Source organism: Drosophila innubila, assembly GCF_004354385.1.
Source record: "Drosophila innubila isolate TH190305 chromosome 2R unlocalized genomic scaffold, UK_Dinn_1.0 1_C_2R, whole genome shotgun sequence".
Classification (NCBI taxonomy): domain Eukaryota; kingdom Metazoa; phylum Arthropoda; class Insecta; order Diptera; family Drosophilidae; genus Drosophila; species Drosophila innubila.
This window is the reverse complement of record NW_022995374.1, coordinates 537,712-550,948: the sequence shown is the minus strand read 5'-3', so window position 1 is coordinate 550,948 and position 13,237 is coordinate 537,712. Positions and strand designations below refer to the sequence as shown.

The following is a 13,237-nucleotide window of genomic DNA, read 5'->3' as shown; positions in this document are numbered from 1 at the left end:
CATGGTTCGGTCTCTAAAATTATTCTGCATTTAAATTTGTATTATCTAGAAAATTTGATATTTTTTCGATTCTAAGCCATCTAGCATTCAATTTTCCATACCTACCCCTTGACATTTTTTCAAAAACTTTAATCTCTCATAACTTCATCAAAAATTTACCGATTTTCAAGCGGAATGTCGTTTTGATCATGGTTTGGTCTCTAAAATTATTCTGCATTTAAATTTTTATTATCTAGAAAATTTAATATTTTTTCGATTCTAAGCCATCTAACATCCAATTTTCCATACCCTTGACATTTTTACAAAAACTTTAATCTCTTATAACTTCATCAAAAATTAACCGATTTTCAAGCGGAATGTCGTTTTGATCATGGTTCGGTCTCTTAAATTATTCTGCATTTAAATTTGTATTATCTAGAAAATTTGATATTTCTTCGATTCTAAGCCATCTAACATTCAATTTTCCATACCTACCCCTTGACATTTTTTCAAAAACTTTAATCTCTCATAACTTCATCAAAAATTTACCGATTTTCAAGCGGAATGTCGATTTGATCATGGTTTGGTCTCTAAAATCATTCTGCATTTAAATTTTTATTATCTAGAAAATTTGATATTTTTTCGATTCTAAGCCATCTAACATCCAATTTTCCATACCTACCCCTTGACATTTTTTCAAAAACTTTAATCTCTTATAACTTCATCAAAAATTAACCGATTTTCAAGCGGAATGTCGTTTTGATCATGGTTCGGTCTCTAAAATTATTCTGCATTTAAATTTGTATTATCTAGAAAATTTGATATTTTTTCGATTCTAAGCCATCTAGCATTCAATTTTCCATACCTACCCCTTGACATTTTTTCAAAAACTTTAATCTCTCATAACTTCATCAAAAATTTACCGATTTTCAAGCGGAATGTCGTTTTGATCATGGTTTGGTCTCTAAAATTATTCTGCATTTAAATTTTTATTATCTAGAAAATTTAATATTTTTTCGATTCTAAGCCATCTAACATCCAATTTTCCATACCTACCCCTTGACATTTTTTCAAAAACTTTAATCTCTTATAACTTCATCAAAAATTAACCGATTTTCAAGCGGAATGTCGTTTTGATCATGGTTCGGTCTCTAAAATTATTCTGCATTTAAATTTGTATTATCTAGAAAATTTGATATTTCTTCGATTCTAAGCCATCTAACATTCAATTTTCCATACCTACCCCTTGACATTTTTTCAAAAACTTTAATCTCTCATAACTTCATCAAAAATTTACCGATTTTCAAGCGGAATGTCGTTTTGATCATGGTTTGGTCTCTAAAATTATTCTGCATTTAAATTTTTATTATCTAGAAAATTTAATATTTCTTCGATTCTAAGCCATCTAACATCCAATTTTCCATACCTACCCCTTGACATTTTTTCAAAAACTTTAATCTCTTATAACTTCATCAAAAATTAACCGATTTTCAAGCGGAATGTCGTTTTGATCATGGTTCGGTCTCTAAAATTATTCTGCATTTAAATTTGTATTATCTAGAAAATTTGATATTTCTTCGATTCTAAGCCATCTAACATTCAATTTTCCATACCTACCCCTTGACATTTTTACAAAACTTTAATCTCTCATAACTTCATCAAAATTAACCGATTTTCAAGCGGAATGTCGTTTGATCATGGTTTGGTCTCTAAAATTATTCTGCATTTAAATTTTTATTATCTAGAAAATTTGATATTTCTTCGATTCTAAGCCATCTAACATCCAATTTTCCATACCTACCCCTTGACATTTTTTCAAAAACTTTAATCTCTCATAACTTAATCAAAAATTAACCGATTTTCAAGCGGAATGTCATTTTAATCGTGGTTTGGCCTCTTAATTTATGCTTCAACAAGGAAACTTTTTTTTCGACAAGTTTAAATAATTCTCAAATTGCATCTAAGTTTTGTTCATTGAGTAAATTTGTAGTCTCTTTCTCTGTATTTCCTCTACAGACACGATTTGCGAGACAGGAGAGCCTGTTGCACTCCATGCAGCAAGAGAATCGGGCGCTGTTGACTCGAATCCGACAGTACGAACATTGCCTGGACGATGTGATGAGGAAGGTGGTGGATGCCATTGTGGCGGAGGATAATCTGCGCGAGGAGGTGAGCATGCTGAAGAGTCGAGTGCGGGATTTGGAGGCGCAGAATGCGGCATTGTCGGCGAGTCCGGTGAAGGGGCGGGACGAGGGATACTGCACCATGAGCAGCGGACAGCCGCAGCCATCGAATGGACACCTAGAGGATCTGCCCGAGGAGCCGGAGCAGTGGCTGCTGCCAGCGGAGCCCTGTTCGACGGAAATGGAAGACTGGAGCATGTCGCAGGAGGAGCTAGCTGTGATAACCTTCGACGATGAGCGCGACCATCAGCAACAGTTGCAACAGCAGCAGCAACAGCTGCAACTGCAACTGCAGCGACGCAAGCGGGAACACGACTGGCTTTGGCCATCGAGCGACTTCATCAATTCGACAACCGTTGAGACTGACTCCCTAACCGATGGTATCGCTCAGTTGCTCCAGCAGAAGGTAACTATGTTGTGATATACTTTCAGCTCTCTAGGTCTTACGGCTTGGTCTCCATAATGACTAGTTAGTCAGTGAGTTAGTGAGGCAGGACAAAAAGTTTTATGTTGATATTTATTATATATATTCAAAAGTAAATTTATGAATATTTATAAAGAAAAGTATTCGTATTATAAGCAACGGTAACGATTATAATTTCGATAGAAATGATTTTTTAAATTTAATTTTAAAATTTTTTTGAATTTCAACTAAGAAAAATTCGAAAATGAATCAAGAAAAAAATGAGGATGGAAAAAAATAAAGCATTAATTGGAAAATTGCATTCAAAACAATTTAAAATAAGAGTAAAATTTTAAGCATAAATTTATTTTATACATTTTTATAAATTATTAATATTACCATAAATATTGCCATATTTGTATTATTGCAGATTGTGTACTCGGAGGATGAGGAAGTGGCCTGCACAGACTTTACCAACGATTTTTACAAGTTGGTCAACATACGCTCCAACTCCTCTCGCAGCCTCTTCTCGTATCTCGAGGGCGAGACCGATGACGAGGATGAGGATGAAGATGAGGACGAGGACGAGGAAGATGAGGATGGACAGGATTCTAGCATGTCTGAGAGCCAGACAAAAGCACGCTTGAGTCCCACGCCCAGTGAGGCGGGTCGAGCACAGCTGACCAGTTGCTCCTCCAGCGAAAGTGAGGAGCACTCAGTCACACATCCACCACAACTACAACCACAACATCCGGAGCAGGAGCAGGAGAAGGAGGAAGGGGAAGAGGAGGAGCATGACTATGCTGTAATTGATGAATGCCGACGTCGGGTCAGCGATATTGAAATTGAGGATGTACCTCTCATCCAAGCTGCTTCTGCTCCTATCAATGAGCAACAATGCATTGCACAAATTATCAAAACGGAACTGCGTCGTCCTCCCCATGTGTTGGTCAAGTCAAAGTCGGTGCTGGAGGATCAGGAGCCCAGCTGCATTTTGCGTCACAATCAGCGCCGTGAGCTCGAGTCCAGCGTGGTGCGCAGCGACAGCATCAGTTGCTCTCTGATGGCCAAGATGGCGAAGGAAACGCCGCCAACTCCAGCAGCTGTCTCCAAGCTCAAGGAGCGCCTGTTGCAGCGTCATGCGCCTCCTGCTCCTGCTCCTGCGACCTCCTGGCGCCGAAGCAACGGCTGGAAGCGTGTAACGTCACCGGTGACGGTACCCGTGACGGTACCGGTGACAGTACCGGTAACGGTGCAGGTGACACAGCTTGTTTCACCAAAGAAGGTAAGCTAATACAAGGAAAATACATTACAAATTAAACTAGTCGGAAAGGCTATAGTCGAGATACTTTGGTTTCGAAATTCTGAAAATCTACAGACTTGAATATTTATGTGGGACATTTTATTAATTTGTATAAAACTTCTTGCAGGAAACAAAGCCAAAGTCAAAGTCAACAACGAAGTCGGAGCTGCCAAAGAGCTGTCATAAAGCGCCGCCGACCAGAATTCCAACCTGCATCCACACATCAACTTCATCAACTTCATCATCGTCAGCCTCTTCGTCGTCGTCGCCATCGTCACCGTCGCCGCAGACGCAGACGCCGCAAAAGCTTCCAACACAACGCAAATCCAAAATTCCACCGCCGGTTCCCGTGCGTCGTTCCTATGCCAGTTAAGAGACGCCCTATAATCTCATAGGGAATATAATTAATTTAAAAAAAAACGACAACCGAATACCCTATATAAGTTAAGTAAGCGTAAGAGGAGTTAAGATTCCCTTTCCAAATAGGCATAATTCGGGGGAATACACTCCATAAACATATATTTAAAGATTTCAAAAGACTAAATTGTGATATATTCAAACTAAATGGAGGAGACCGCGATAGAGACAGAGACAGATATTGAAGAGCAAAAATAATTGTGTATCTACGAATACATTATATTTATATTGAGTATTGAAAGTTTTTGAAAATGTTTTTTCCTTTTGTAATTGCCAATTGTTCCAAGTATTCAAAAGCAAAACGCTCGACGTGCTCTATATGATTTTGTAGAGCATCGTCTGAGGTGTTCCAGAAGACATGTGTTCGAAAATTGCATTTCCAACTGTATAGAAATCTCTTTAAAATAACTATATATACGAATATAAACTGCATACATGATAATGATCATTTATTTGGAATAGCCAAAGCTTTGTTCAGCCTCTGAGCAAAAGTGAAACTAAAACTTATTAAAAACTAAAAATATTATTATAAAATTGTAGTCTTCCGCACAAAAGAGCGATTATCATGTTAACAGATTATCAGTTATCAATATAAGATAACAACATCAACAGTTGAAAGAGTGCATTAAACTCAACTACTAATAATAAACACACACCACAGTTGGACACTTCAGTATAAATGGGTGAAATTCTTTAGACATCTTTACAATAACATATAGAATCATATACTATACGATATATAGTACATAGATGCATATATACTATATGGTTTCGATGCGAACAAAAAAACAACACCAATAATTTGTAAATGTAAAAACTATATAGATTGATATATTGGAAATCTCTTCTTCTACTCTAGTTAATCCCTCTTAAGTAGCCACGATGTGAGCCTAAAGATCGTTTAACACATCCTAATTAAAAGTTACATACATAAATACATATATATATATATATATATATAGTATAGTATATAAAGATATACACCCATAGCAAGCGCACTACGCTCGACAAAATGAGAAATTATAAATTTAAGCTCGTATAAACATTATAAATGTATTTTCTTAGCGTAGCAAGTACAAAATAAACAAAACAAAAAGAGTTACGAAAAATAAATTATTAAACCAACCAATATGGTCTATAATATTACTCAGAAATTGATGACTCGAAAGTCCTAGAAAGGATCCTGATGAGGCTAGTGGCAACCAATGAGTTTTAAGGAGAAACATCGATCAAAGTACCCGGTAATCGTCTTTGTACTTCACTTATTATTGAGGATTTTTTGCTTTTTCTTTACTTAAAATTTCGATGATTCTTAGATGTGCGCATCTTTTTTTAATGCCAATCGATACAGTTCGTGCTGGTGAATTAAAGGACACATGTCCTGCCAAAATACGCCAGGATTAAGTCAAGTTAGTGCTGCTTTTATAAGAAGGACCTTTTTTAGTCATAACTCGACCATGTCCTTGCTCTCAACTGAGGGACATACTTTTCAAAGCTCACAGGGAGCAGATTTGTTAATTATATAAATTTATATAAAAACATATACAAAACAATTTATTTAACTTAACTTTACATATAAAAAGTGCTTAATAATTAGAGAAACAGACTGACTTTAAACTTACAAAGGAATAAAATGAATTTACAAAAGATCAATGCGATATAATAATTACAAAAAAATAAACAAAACATTTAAAAACAAATAATTGAACCTTATTAGACATATAAATAGTTCTTATTAATTAGAAAGACATTTTTGCAAAATAAGTTCGAATACTTAAAGTTAAATAGACACATAAATAGTTGTTATTAATTTGATATGCATTAATGCAAAATTAGTTCAAATAAAATGGACAGTTAAAAACAAATAATTAAAGTTATTTGTAAATGTTCTTTGCATTTGAACTAATTTTGGATAATTGCCTTTCCAATTAATAAGAACTATTTATATGTTTAACAATAGCTCTAGTAGTTTTTATTAATTAGATAGGCATTTATGCAAAATAAGTTCAAGGCGTTGTTGCAATTTAAATGAGTTTAAACGCAATTCCGCTTGGCTGATCCAGCAGCTTCTATATAGATCGCTATATGCACTTTCCAGAGATGTGGCCGAAACTGTTGGCTGATTATAAAAATAGTGCGATAATTTTGGTTGTTTGTTTTGCTTTTGTTGTTTAGTTGATCGCTTGTTGACACGTCCATGTGATGTTTCAAAATTAAGTTGACGCCGTGCTTTTTTATACAAATCCAGTTGTGGATTTACTTGGTTTATGTAGCTGCAAATGAGCTCAACGGAGTTGGCACAATAACAACTGCTTAAAGGCGGGTTTTTAGTATAATTGGAGCTAAGTTGCAGCTCTTTAAGGCGTGCATAGTTATCTGGTCTTAGTTGGTGCTTGACCACCTGATAGGCAATGGTCTCATTGCAGGTGAGTGTATAATAAGGCGGACGACGTGACTGCAGCTGCCACATGGTAATTCCCAGGGAATACATGTCCGAGGCGCAACTTAAAGGCGCCGATCTCAAAGCTTCAGGTGACATGTAGCGCAGTGTACCCTTTGTGGTGGTTCCATTAGTATTGCTACTGTCCGAGGATTCATTCAACTTGAGGGAGCAACCAAAGTCACAGAGTTTACAAATATAACTACGATTACTGCAGTTATTTTGGTTGTCCAATGCAATCAATATATTCCCGGGCTTCACATCTAGATGCAATACATGCCGGCCGTGACAATAACGTAAGGCAGCCAGAACATCAAGCACTATGCTGTTAAAGATTAACAGTTTTAATCAATCCGTGAATCAATCAATCTGTAAATAAAGTAAGCAATCACCTACAACAATCGATGCATCAGAGGCAGCGCCAGTGTGTCCACAACACGCTGCAGGCAAAAACCATTCGAACGCTCCATGATGATTAAACCAAACTCCGGTGTCGATTCCAACTTTATAATCCGCACAATGTTCCTGTGATTCCAGTTCAAAGCATGCGCTTCATTGTGCAACGTTAAAATGGCGCGCTTTTTAATGATTTTTAAAGCCACAGCGTGCTCTTAGAATAGTTAAGAGCATGAATAATTTAATTTTAATTAAAGCTTATTTACTAACTTACCGCGAAAAATTGCCTTGAATACGATTCCGTAGGAACCGCGTCCCAAAATGTGACACCTGTTTGACATCAGAGACTCCGACTCTGGGCCATCTTTGAGCAACTTATTGCGCTTTGGTGTAGTCAACACTATGGCATTCTCTTTTATATATGACCTGCATAATAAATTCATTGTTTACAGGTTTACAATTTCCATTATAAAGTTAATTTATTACATTTTTTAATTTTTCCCATTTAACGGTGCTTTCTCTCCAGCGTTGCCAGCCTCTTAAGGAAAAAATAACTGTTTCTGGATGAAAAGCAGCCAAAAAAAGCAGCTTAAATAGCTAAAAACGTATTAGCAGTGCTGCCAACTTGTCTTAATAGTTTGAGCGCCAGAAAAAGACGGCTGGCAGGTTTTTGGTTCGCGCATTGAGCACAGTTTAAAATTGTGATCAATTTCCAAAATGTATCAAACTCTGCAACTTCTATAATTTCAAAGATAGAATTTTAAAAATTTTAATAAAGTTTTTAAAGGAAGAAATAAATATACTACTGTATTCATTTAAAATGAGTTTACTTTATATTTTACACTTATCACGATCCACACTCTTTAGCTTAAAGTAAATTGTCACATTATATAATTTATAGACAAGTTTTAAAAAGACCTTTGATAGGAATTCTCTGCTGTTGAGATAAAAGACGGCGGTTTACGCATATAGGAATTAGGAAAAATGCTAAATACATGATTTATACAGTGATAACAATTTATCGAGGCATCATTTTAGGCTTAATACTATCGAAATAAATAAGCTTTATGTATGTCTTCCATTGAATTGGTTTTCCCAGTCGGTTTTCTGGTCACTGAACACGCTCTTCATGTAATTTTTCAGTTTCTACCCTCAGAGCCTTAAAAAGAAAAAGGAATTGTAAGTAAAAGTAGCAAATATATAATAAAAAAATTAATGCAAGCTTACATAAAAGGCTTCTTGAATTTTGTCTGTGATGAGTTTTCGGGCCACAGGTTCAGGCACTTGTTGATTTTTCAAATCTTGCACGTAATCGTTTAGATCCAAAGGTTCGCCAATGTTGATCGTTACATTCTTGCCGAGCTTAAACATATAGGGCTCCACATTGGGCAACACGGAGTCCATGCCCTCATGCCACATGGGCAGTACAATGGGCATTTTCGGGGATTCATAGATAATCCGACCTACGCCCCATTTGAGTCGTATCTGCTCCTTGGTCATGTTAACCTTGCCCTCGGGAAATACATGTACCCAATGTCCCATGGCGCACTTTTCGATGCACAGATTAATTGCCTCCTGATAAACGCCAATTCCACGCACAACCGGTATGCATTTTCCTAGCACATTAGACATTTAATAAATCTGTAAATATTTCAAATAATTTTCAAACTTTAACTTACCGAACATGAAGAACATCGAATGCAGTTTCTTGGTAAAACAAATATCGTGGGCTGCCATTGACCAACGTATACGGAGAGTATTGCATACATACCGGAATGGCAGCACTCCCCAAATTCCGGGATCATCGAAGCAGGAATGATGATTGGACACGGTAATTAGGGGTACTCCCTTGGGACGCTTTGCCACCGCTGTTGTCAGCCGATCCTTATTATACACTTTCGTTTGACTCAACCCCACTAAAAATAAATACGACAACAATAATATCAATTAAAATATGCTATATATAAACTTCATTTTTAATTTCTAAATCATATTAAATTTTTACTTTTATTTTGGAATTTATTTAAAACTTTATTCAAACTTCAATTTATATTTAGAAAACATTTGGACGGATTAAAAAAAAAATGAATAAAGATTTGCGCCCAAAATAAATGGTACTTGTGTATAAAAATATACATGTATCTACATATTGGTATGGTATGGTATGGCAAATAAATAGGATAACTAACGGTGGTTAAAGAGAAAGAACAGAAGCAGATCAGGAGAACAGGTCAGAGGTCACAAATATTACTTTGAGTACTTACCAAGCAGAATCTTGCTAAAGATGCCAACGAGAGTTACCACAAATTGACTGGCGATATACCATAAAGTGGAGGGACTCCGCAGACGAGGAAATATCCAACTGATATCGTAGGGAACATTCACACTCGATGTCGACATATTCGAGAATGACGGCTTGCGACCCTGCGACTGACTGTCCTGTCTTTTTAGGGCCGTATTATGATCCGTCGATTGTCGATCCGTGTTATGCGAGGAAGACAGTTGATGCAGTTGTAGATTCTCCTGCTGTTGTTGTTGTATCTTCTGCTGCTGCGGATGCTGCTGCATTCCCGTTGAGGATCTACCATCTGGTACTGGATGAGCCTCTGGGGCTTGAACGTAATGCTGCGAGTCAATACAAGTGCATGTGGAACTAGAGTTTAGCATTTCAAAAATCAAAAAACCAAAAAAAAAAATATAAAGAAAAGAAAAGGTGCTATCCATAGGCCAGAGTCAATCTTAACCAACTTACGGAGGATCAAAGACTACTTTGCTTTTATATAACGTAATTGTATTAATTTGCTTCCAAACTCTACACATGTTTCACTTAAATTTGACATTATTGACAGCAATTTCGAATATATTAAACACAGTCAACAGGACAATATAGAGAGATAGAGAAAGAGACGTAGAGATAGAGATAGGAAATGATAAAGAAAATACTTTTTTTTTTCTTTTTGCTTTTGTGAAACAAAGCACAAAGCGTAAAAAAAAAATATACGCAATTCAAATCGAGGAAATTTCTGCGTTCTTCAAACACTCAAAGTTCAATCAAAAGAGATTCATATATTTAATTGACTCGCCTTCAATTAATTCAAAATATTCGTTTCAATTATGTTTCTCTTCTTTATTTGTTTTTGTTTTTGTTGTTGCTGTTCTTGTTTGTTATTATTATTGCCTATTAACGATTTTTAGACACAACCGTGCGATGGGAACTTAAAAGTGTAACTGATTTTAGACTTGAGTCGACAATTTTTCAAGTACAAATTAAGTGCACACTCCTAAGAGGTAAGAGAATAGAACTTTTGCACTTAAGAGAGAGCTTGCACAACAGTCAAGTGGCAACTGGCGCTATCAGTAAATAAATATAAATATTTATCAGTGAAAAGTACGGTTGCAGTGAAAGCACGTTTCTCGCTTTGTTTAACCTTGCATACTATTTACACAGAGAGAAAAGCAAAGCCAACATCCAATCTGATTTCAATTAGCGCGCCAAAGCAAGATCAAATCATCCCTGAGCTGTGGTGGATTTCAATGTGGTCAACAATAAGTTCAACACGATCGATACTGCATTTTCAAAACAATTGCGCCAAATTTCAATAAAATAAAAACAATTGCTCAATTCGGCACAAATAATTATAAATTGGATTTTTATAAAGGTAGCTGTAAATTCGTCTCCATTTAGTTCAACTCATTTTTTCTTTTCCATTATTGTGGCGCCATCTTTTGTCTCTTTGCAAAACTTATTTTCATTCTTTATTATTATTGGTGCGCTATCTTTTGTCTGTTTGCGAAACAAGAAGTGCGCCACCTGTTTTGTTCGGTACGAAATTAGATGCATTTTAAGAATTGATAAAATTAAATTTTAACAATTATTTAAATAGGCAATAAGATCATATATAATAATAAATTGGATTACTTAAGGGTTCGATTTTAAAATATGATCAAAATATGGAAATGAATTAAATTATGTGAACCAAGCCTGCAGCCCTTTTTTATTTTTCCAACACGTATATACGACAGTTAAGCAGTATTTAATATTGATTAGACATTATGTTATTTTTGGGTTTAATATTAAGACTTACCCTCGCCCCTGCAGTCTGAATGCGCTGTCCATAAACACTTCGTTGCAGGTGTCCGAGTCCAAGTCCATGTCCCAGATTCAGATTCAGATCCAAATGCCACAAACAGCGCGTGGTAAATGGATACACGTGATTCGGCCGTAAGCGCCTTAAACTTGTATAAATAGCCATCAACATGATGAGCACTCAATTTGGTTCGATATGTATATATGTAGATGCTTATAAAGTTAATTTTGGGTAATTTTGAGCAACTGCATCCACACACACACACACTTTTACATAAGCGTTATTTATCTCAACGATACACTTGCAAATTTTGGACTTGCGCTGCAGACGGCGACTGCGACGTCAACCTCGACTGCGAAGTTGTGTGATTATAGATAAAGTTTTTTGCAGCTCTTCAACATTCGCGCATTTCGGGCCGTGAAATATGAATTTGTGCCTGCCGCGCACTTTGGCCGCAGCGCGCATCTCTGAATATTTGTTGCAGCAATAAAATTAACTTTAGGCCAAAAAAGTGTAATAAAAAATAATTTATGAATTTTCAATATAAACAAGCTGAAACAGCTGATGGATTTTGTCATTCACAGGTCTCGATACTTTGTGGCACCATCATAAATACGCCATCTATGTTTCAATTGCCAAAGGCGATTAGTCAATAAACTGTTATAGAAGTTATTGGCCTTGTTTTCCGGCCAGAAATAGCTATTTTCCTGCTAAAAGTTAGCAGCACTGGTTGTTAGTGCGAAGAAATCGACGTCAGCTCGCAATTTAAATTTTGTTAATTGAAATCAATGCGCCATGACTAATAAGACAAGTTTGCAACACTAATAACTATTAAAACAAGTTGGCAGCACTAATAACTTTTTACGAAACATTGCATTTAGAATAAAAGAACTTGTGGATTGAACTTCAAGTTTTGTTTGCTGAATCTGAATAAACCATGTCACGCAGTGCACGTCCCCTCACGTCCGCCCGTGTGCTACACAAGATAAAGGAGCTGACGAAGCCGGCAAGTGACGTCAACTGTGTAATCAACCGCAATCCTCGGAATCTGGAGCGATTACGCATTGCATATAAACCCAGCGGTTATCACTTGGAAAAGCCGGGACGTTCCTACTGGCATACGCTGGAAATCAACACCAGCGGTCGCTATGTTAGCGCCGATGTCAAGCACTTTGAAAACGGCACGATTTTAAGTGCCAGCACCTCGGAATGGGCCATCAAACAGCAATTGTACAAAACCAACGACACTGCGGCATTTGTAAACTTGGGACACGTGCTGGCGCAACGTTGCCTCCGTGCTGGCATTACGGAAATGACCTGCAACGTGGAAACAATCGCGGGCAGCAAATTGGAGAAGTTGTTGTTGGCTGTGCAGGCGAACGGCGTCAGTTTCAAGGAGCCAAGCAGACTGACGAATGCCCAGCCCTGGGATGCGTATCGTCACGAGAAGCCCTGGGAAGTCTCTGAGCAATCTGACAACGTTACGAACACCAAATAAACAGCTATAAAAGTGCAAACACAATTGTTTTTCTTTTAGAATAAACGTTGATTCTTTTTTATGCTAATTACAATGAATCATCACTGTTTTTATTTAAAGCTAGCCGCTCGTCTATTCATATTTGCTCTTGATGTCCTTCCATTGTTTCTGCAACAGAGTAAATATTATTTTAAAAAGTGCACTATAAAGTCTTACATAATAAAAACTTACGCCTTTGTTGATGGAGTCGAAAATCATGTTCGAGCTAACATCGATGGCGCGCTCAAAGAAAAATGCAGACGCGATGATGGCCACAGCGTAGGTGGAAGTCCGCTTGAACAGTGTATTGTAGATAACCTTCATTTTGCAAATTGTTAGCTCAAATTTATTTTTTAAGCAAATTCTCCGATTCCTTCTCACGCCAATGAACAGCTGTATCAAACAGTGTGCAACAACGTCAAATTGTGATTTTAAGTGTTGACAAATATGACATTAATAGCGTGGCAGACCGTATTTTGTAAAATCAACAAAATATAAAAAATATGCTGCAA

General features: G+C 36.6%; 5 protein-coding genes across 12 annotated transcripts in view; 2 read left to right on the top strand and 3 right to left on the bottom strand.

The window, feature by feature from the left end:
- LOC117785965 (histone-lysine N-methyltransferase SETD1B) overlaps positions 1-5,074 on the top strand; it is a 48,137-nt gene extending 43,063 nt beyond the window's left edge. For both annotated transcript variants that reach the window (XM_034624259.1, XM_034624261.1), the window contains 3 exons: positions 1,996-2,568; positions 2,996-3,850; positions 3,996-5,074. In XM_034624259.1, coding sequence (XP_034480150.1) covers positions 1,996-2,568; positions 2,996-3,850; positions 3,996-4,241 — 1,674 coding nt within the window. In that variant the 3' untranslated portion in view covers positions 4,242-5,074. The remainder of the gene's footprint in view (positions 1-1,995; positions 2,569-2,995; positions 3,851-3,995) is intronic.
- Positions 5,075-6,048: 974 nt separating this feature from the next.
- Positions 6,049-7,675, bottom strand: LOC117785967 (proto-oncogene serine/threonine-protein kinase mos). 5 transcript variants are annotated; one of them, XM_034624266.1, is made up of 4 exons: positions 7,608-7,675; positions 7,396-7,547; positions 7,122-7,335; positions 6,049-7,050 (listed from the first exon to the last, which is right to left on the bottom strand). In XM_034624266.1, coding segments are annotated over exons 1-4 (1,158 nt in total). In that variant the 5' UTR covers positions 7,610-7,675; the 3' UTR covers positions 6,049-6,260. The 5 variants fall into 5 exon arrangements, with proteins under 5 accessions (XP_034480157.1, XP_034480156.1, XP_034480158.1 ...); XM_034624265.1 differs by having other exon boundaries at positions 7,396-7,655; XM_034624267.1 differs by having other exon boundaries at positions 7,122-7,275; positions 7,396-7,655.
- Positions 7,676-7,931: 256 nt separating this feature from the next.
- Positions 7,932-11,759, bottom strand: LOC117785966 (tafazzin homolog). 3 transcript variants are annotated; one of them, XM_034624262.1, is made up of 5 exons: positions 11,207-11,759; positions 9,386-9,746; positions 8,801-9,037; positions 8,349-8,737; positions 7,932-8,280 (listed from the first exon to the last, which is right to left on the bottom strand). In XM_034624262.1, exons 1-5 carry the CDS (start codon positions 11,378-11,380, stop codon positions 8,233-8,235), a joined length of 1,209 nt encoding a protein of 402 aa, XP_034480153.1. In that variant the 5' UTR covers positions 11,381-11,759; the 3' UTR covers positions 7,932-8,232. The 3 variants fall into 3 exon arrangements, with proteins under 3 accessions (XP_034480153.1, XP_034480155.1, XP_034480154.1); XM_034624264.1 differs by lacking the exon at positions 11,207-11,759 and adding an exon at positions 10,205-10,369; XM_034624263.1 differs by lacking the exon at positions 11,207-11,759 and adding an exon at positions 9,874-9,956 and having other exon boundaries at positions 9,386-9,774.
- A 317-nt stretch (positions 11,760-12,076) lies between these two features.
- LOC117784559 (39S ribosomal protein L18, mitochondrial) lies at positions 12,077-12,780 on the top strand. The gene has a single exon (XM_034622317.1). It carries the CDS (start codon positions 12,147-12,149, stop codon positions 12,705-12,707), a length of 561 nt encoding a protein of 186 aa, XP_034478208.1. The 5' UTR covers positions 12,077-12,146; the 3' UTR covers positions 12,708-12,780.
- On the bottom strand, positions 12,735-13,141 carry LOC117784560 (cytochrome b-c1 complex subunit 9). Its single transcript, XM_034622318.1, has 2 exons — positions 12,918-13,141; positions 12,735-12,854 (listed from the first exon to the last, which is right to left on the bottom strand). Exons 1-2 carry the CDS (start codon positions 13,047-13,049, stop codon positions 12,819-12,821), a joined length of 168 nt encoding a protein of 55 aa, XP_034478209.1. The 5' UTR covers positions 13,050-13,141; the 3' UTR covers positions 12,735-12,818.
- Positions 13,142-13,237: the final 96 nt, after the last annotated feature.

What these genes read in the sequence shown, in the direction of transcription:
- LOC117785967 (XM_034624265.1), bottom strand. Translation starts at nt 7,564, where the DNA reads ATGAATTTATTATGCAGGTCATATATAAAAGAGAATGCCATAGTGTTG. An exon ending in ATTCAAGGCAATTTTTCGCG is followed by an intron (nt 7,336 to 7,395) that starts GTAAGTTAGTAA and finishes AACTATTCTAAG; the next exon opens with AGCACGCTGTGGCTTTAAAA. An exon ending in CCTCTGATGCATCGATTGTT is followed by an intron (nt 7,051 to 7,121) that starts GTAGGTGATTGC and finishes AATCTTTAACAG; the next exon opens with CATAGTGCTTGATGTTCTGG.
- LOC117784559 (XM_034622317.1), top strand. Translation starts at nt 12,147, where the DNA reads ATGTCACGCAGTGCACGTCCCCTCACGTCCGCCCGTGTGCTACACAAG.
- LOC117785966 (XM_034624262.1), bottom strand. Translation starts at nt 11,380, where the DNA reads ATGTTGATGGCTATTTATACAAGTTTAAGGCGCTTACGGCCGAATCAC. An exon ending in TTCGATGTTCTTCATGTTCG is followed by an intron (nt 8,738 to 8,800) that starts GTAAGTTAAAGT and finishes CTAATGTGCTAG; the next exon opens with GAAAATGCATACCGGTTGTG. An exon ending in AAATTCAAGAAGCCTTTTAT is followed by an intron (nt 8,281 to 8,348) that starts GTAAGCTTGCAT and finishes TTTCTTTTTAAG; the next exon opens with GCTCTGAGGGTAGAAACTGA.
- LOC117784560 (XM_034622318.1), bottom strand. Translation starts at nt 13,049, where the DNA reads ATGAAGGTTATCTACAATACACTGTTCAAGCGGACTTCCACCTACGCT. An exon ending in TCGACTCCATCAACAAAGGC is followed by an intron (nt 12,855 to 12,917) that starts GTAAGTTTTTAT and finishes ACTCTGTTGCAG; the next exon opens with AAACAATGGAAGGACATCAA.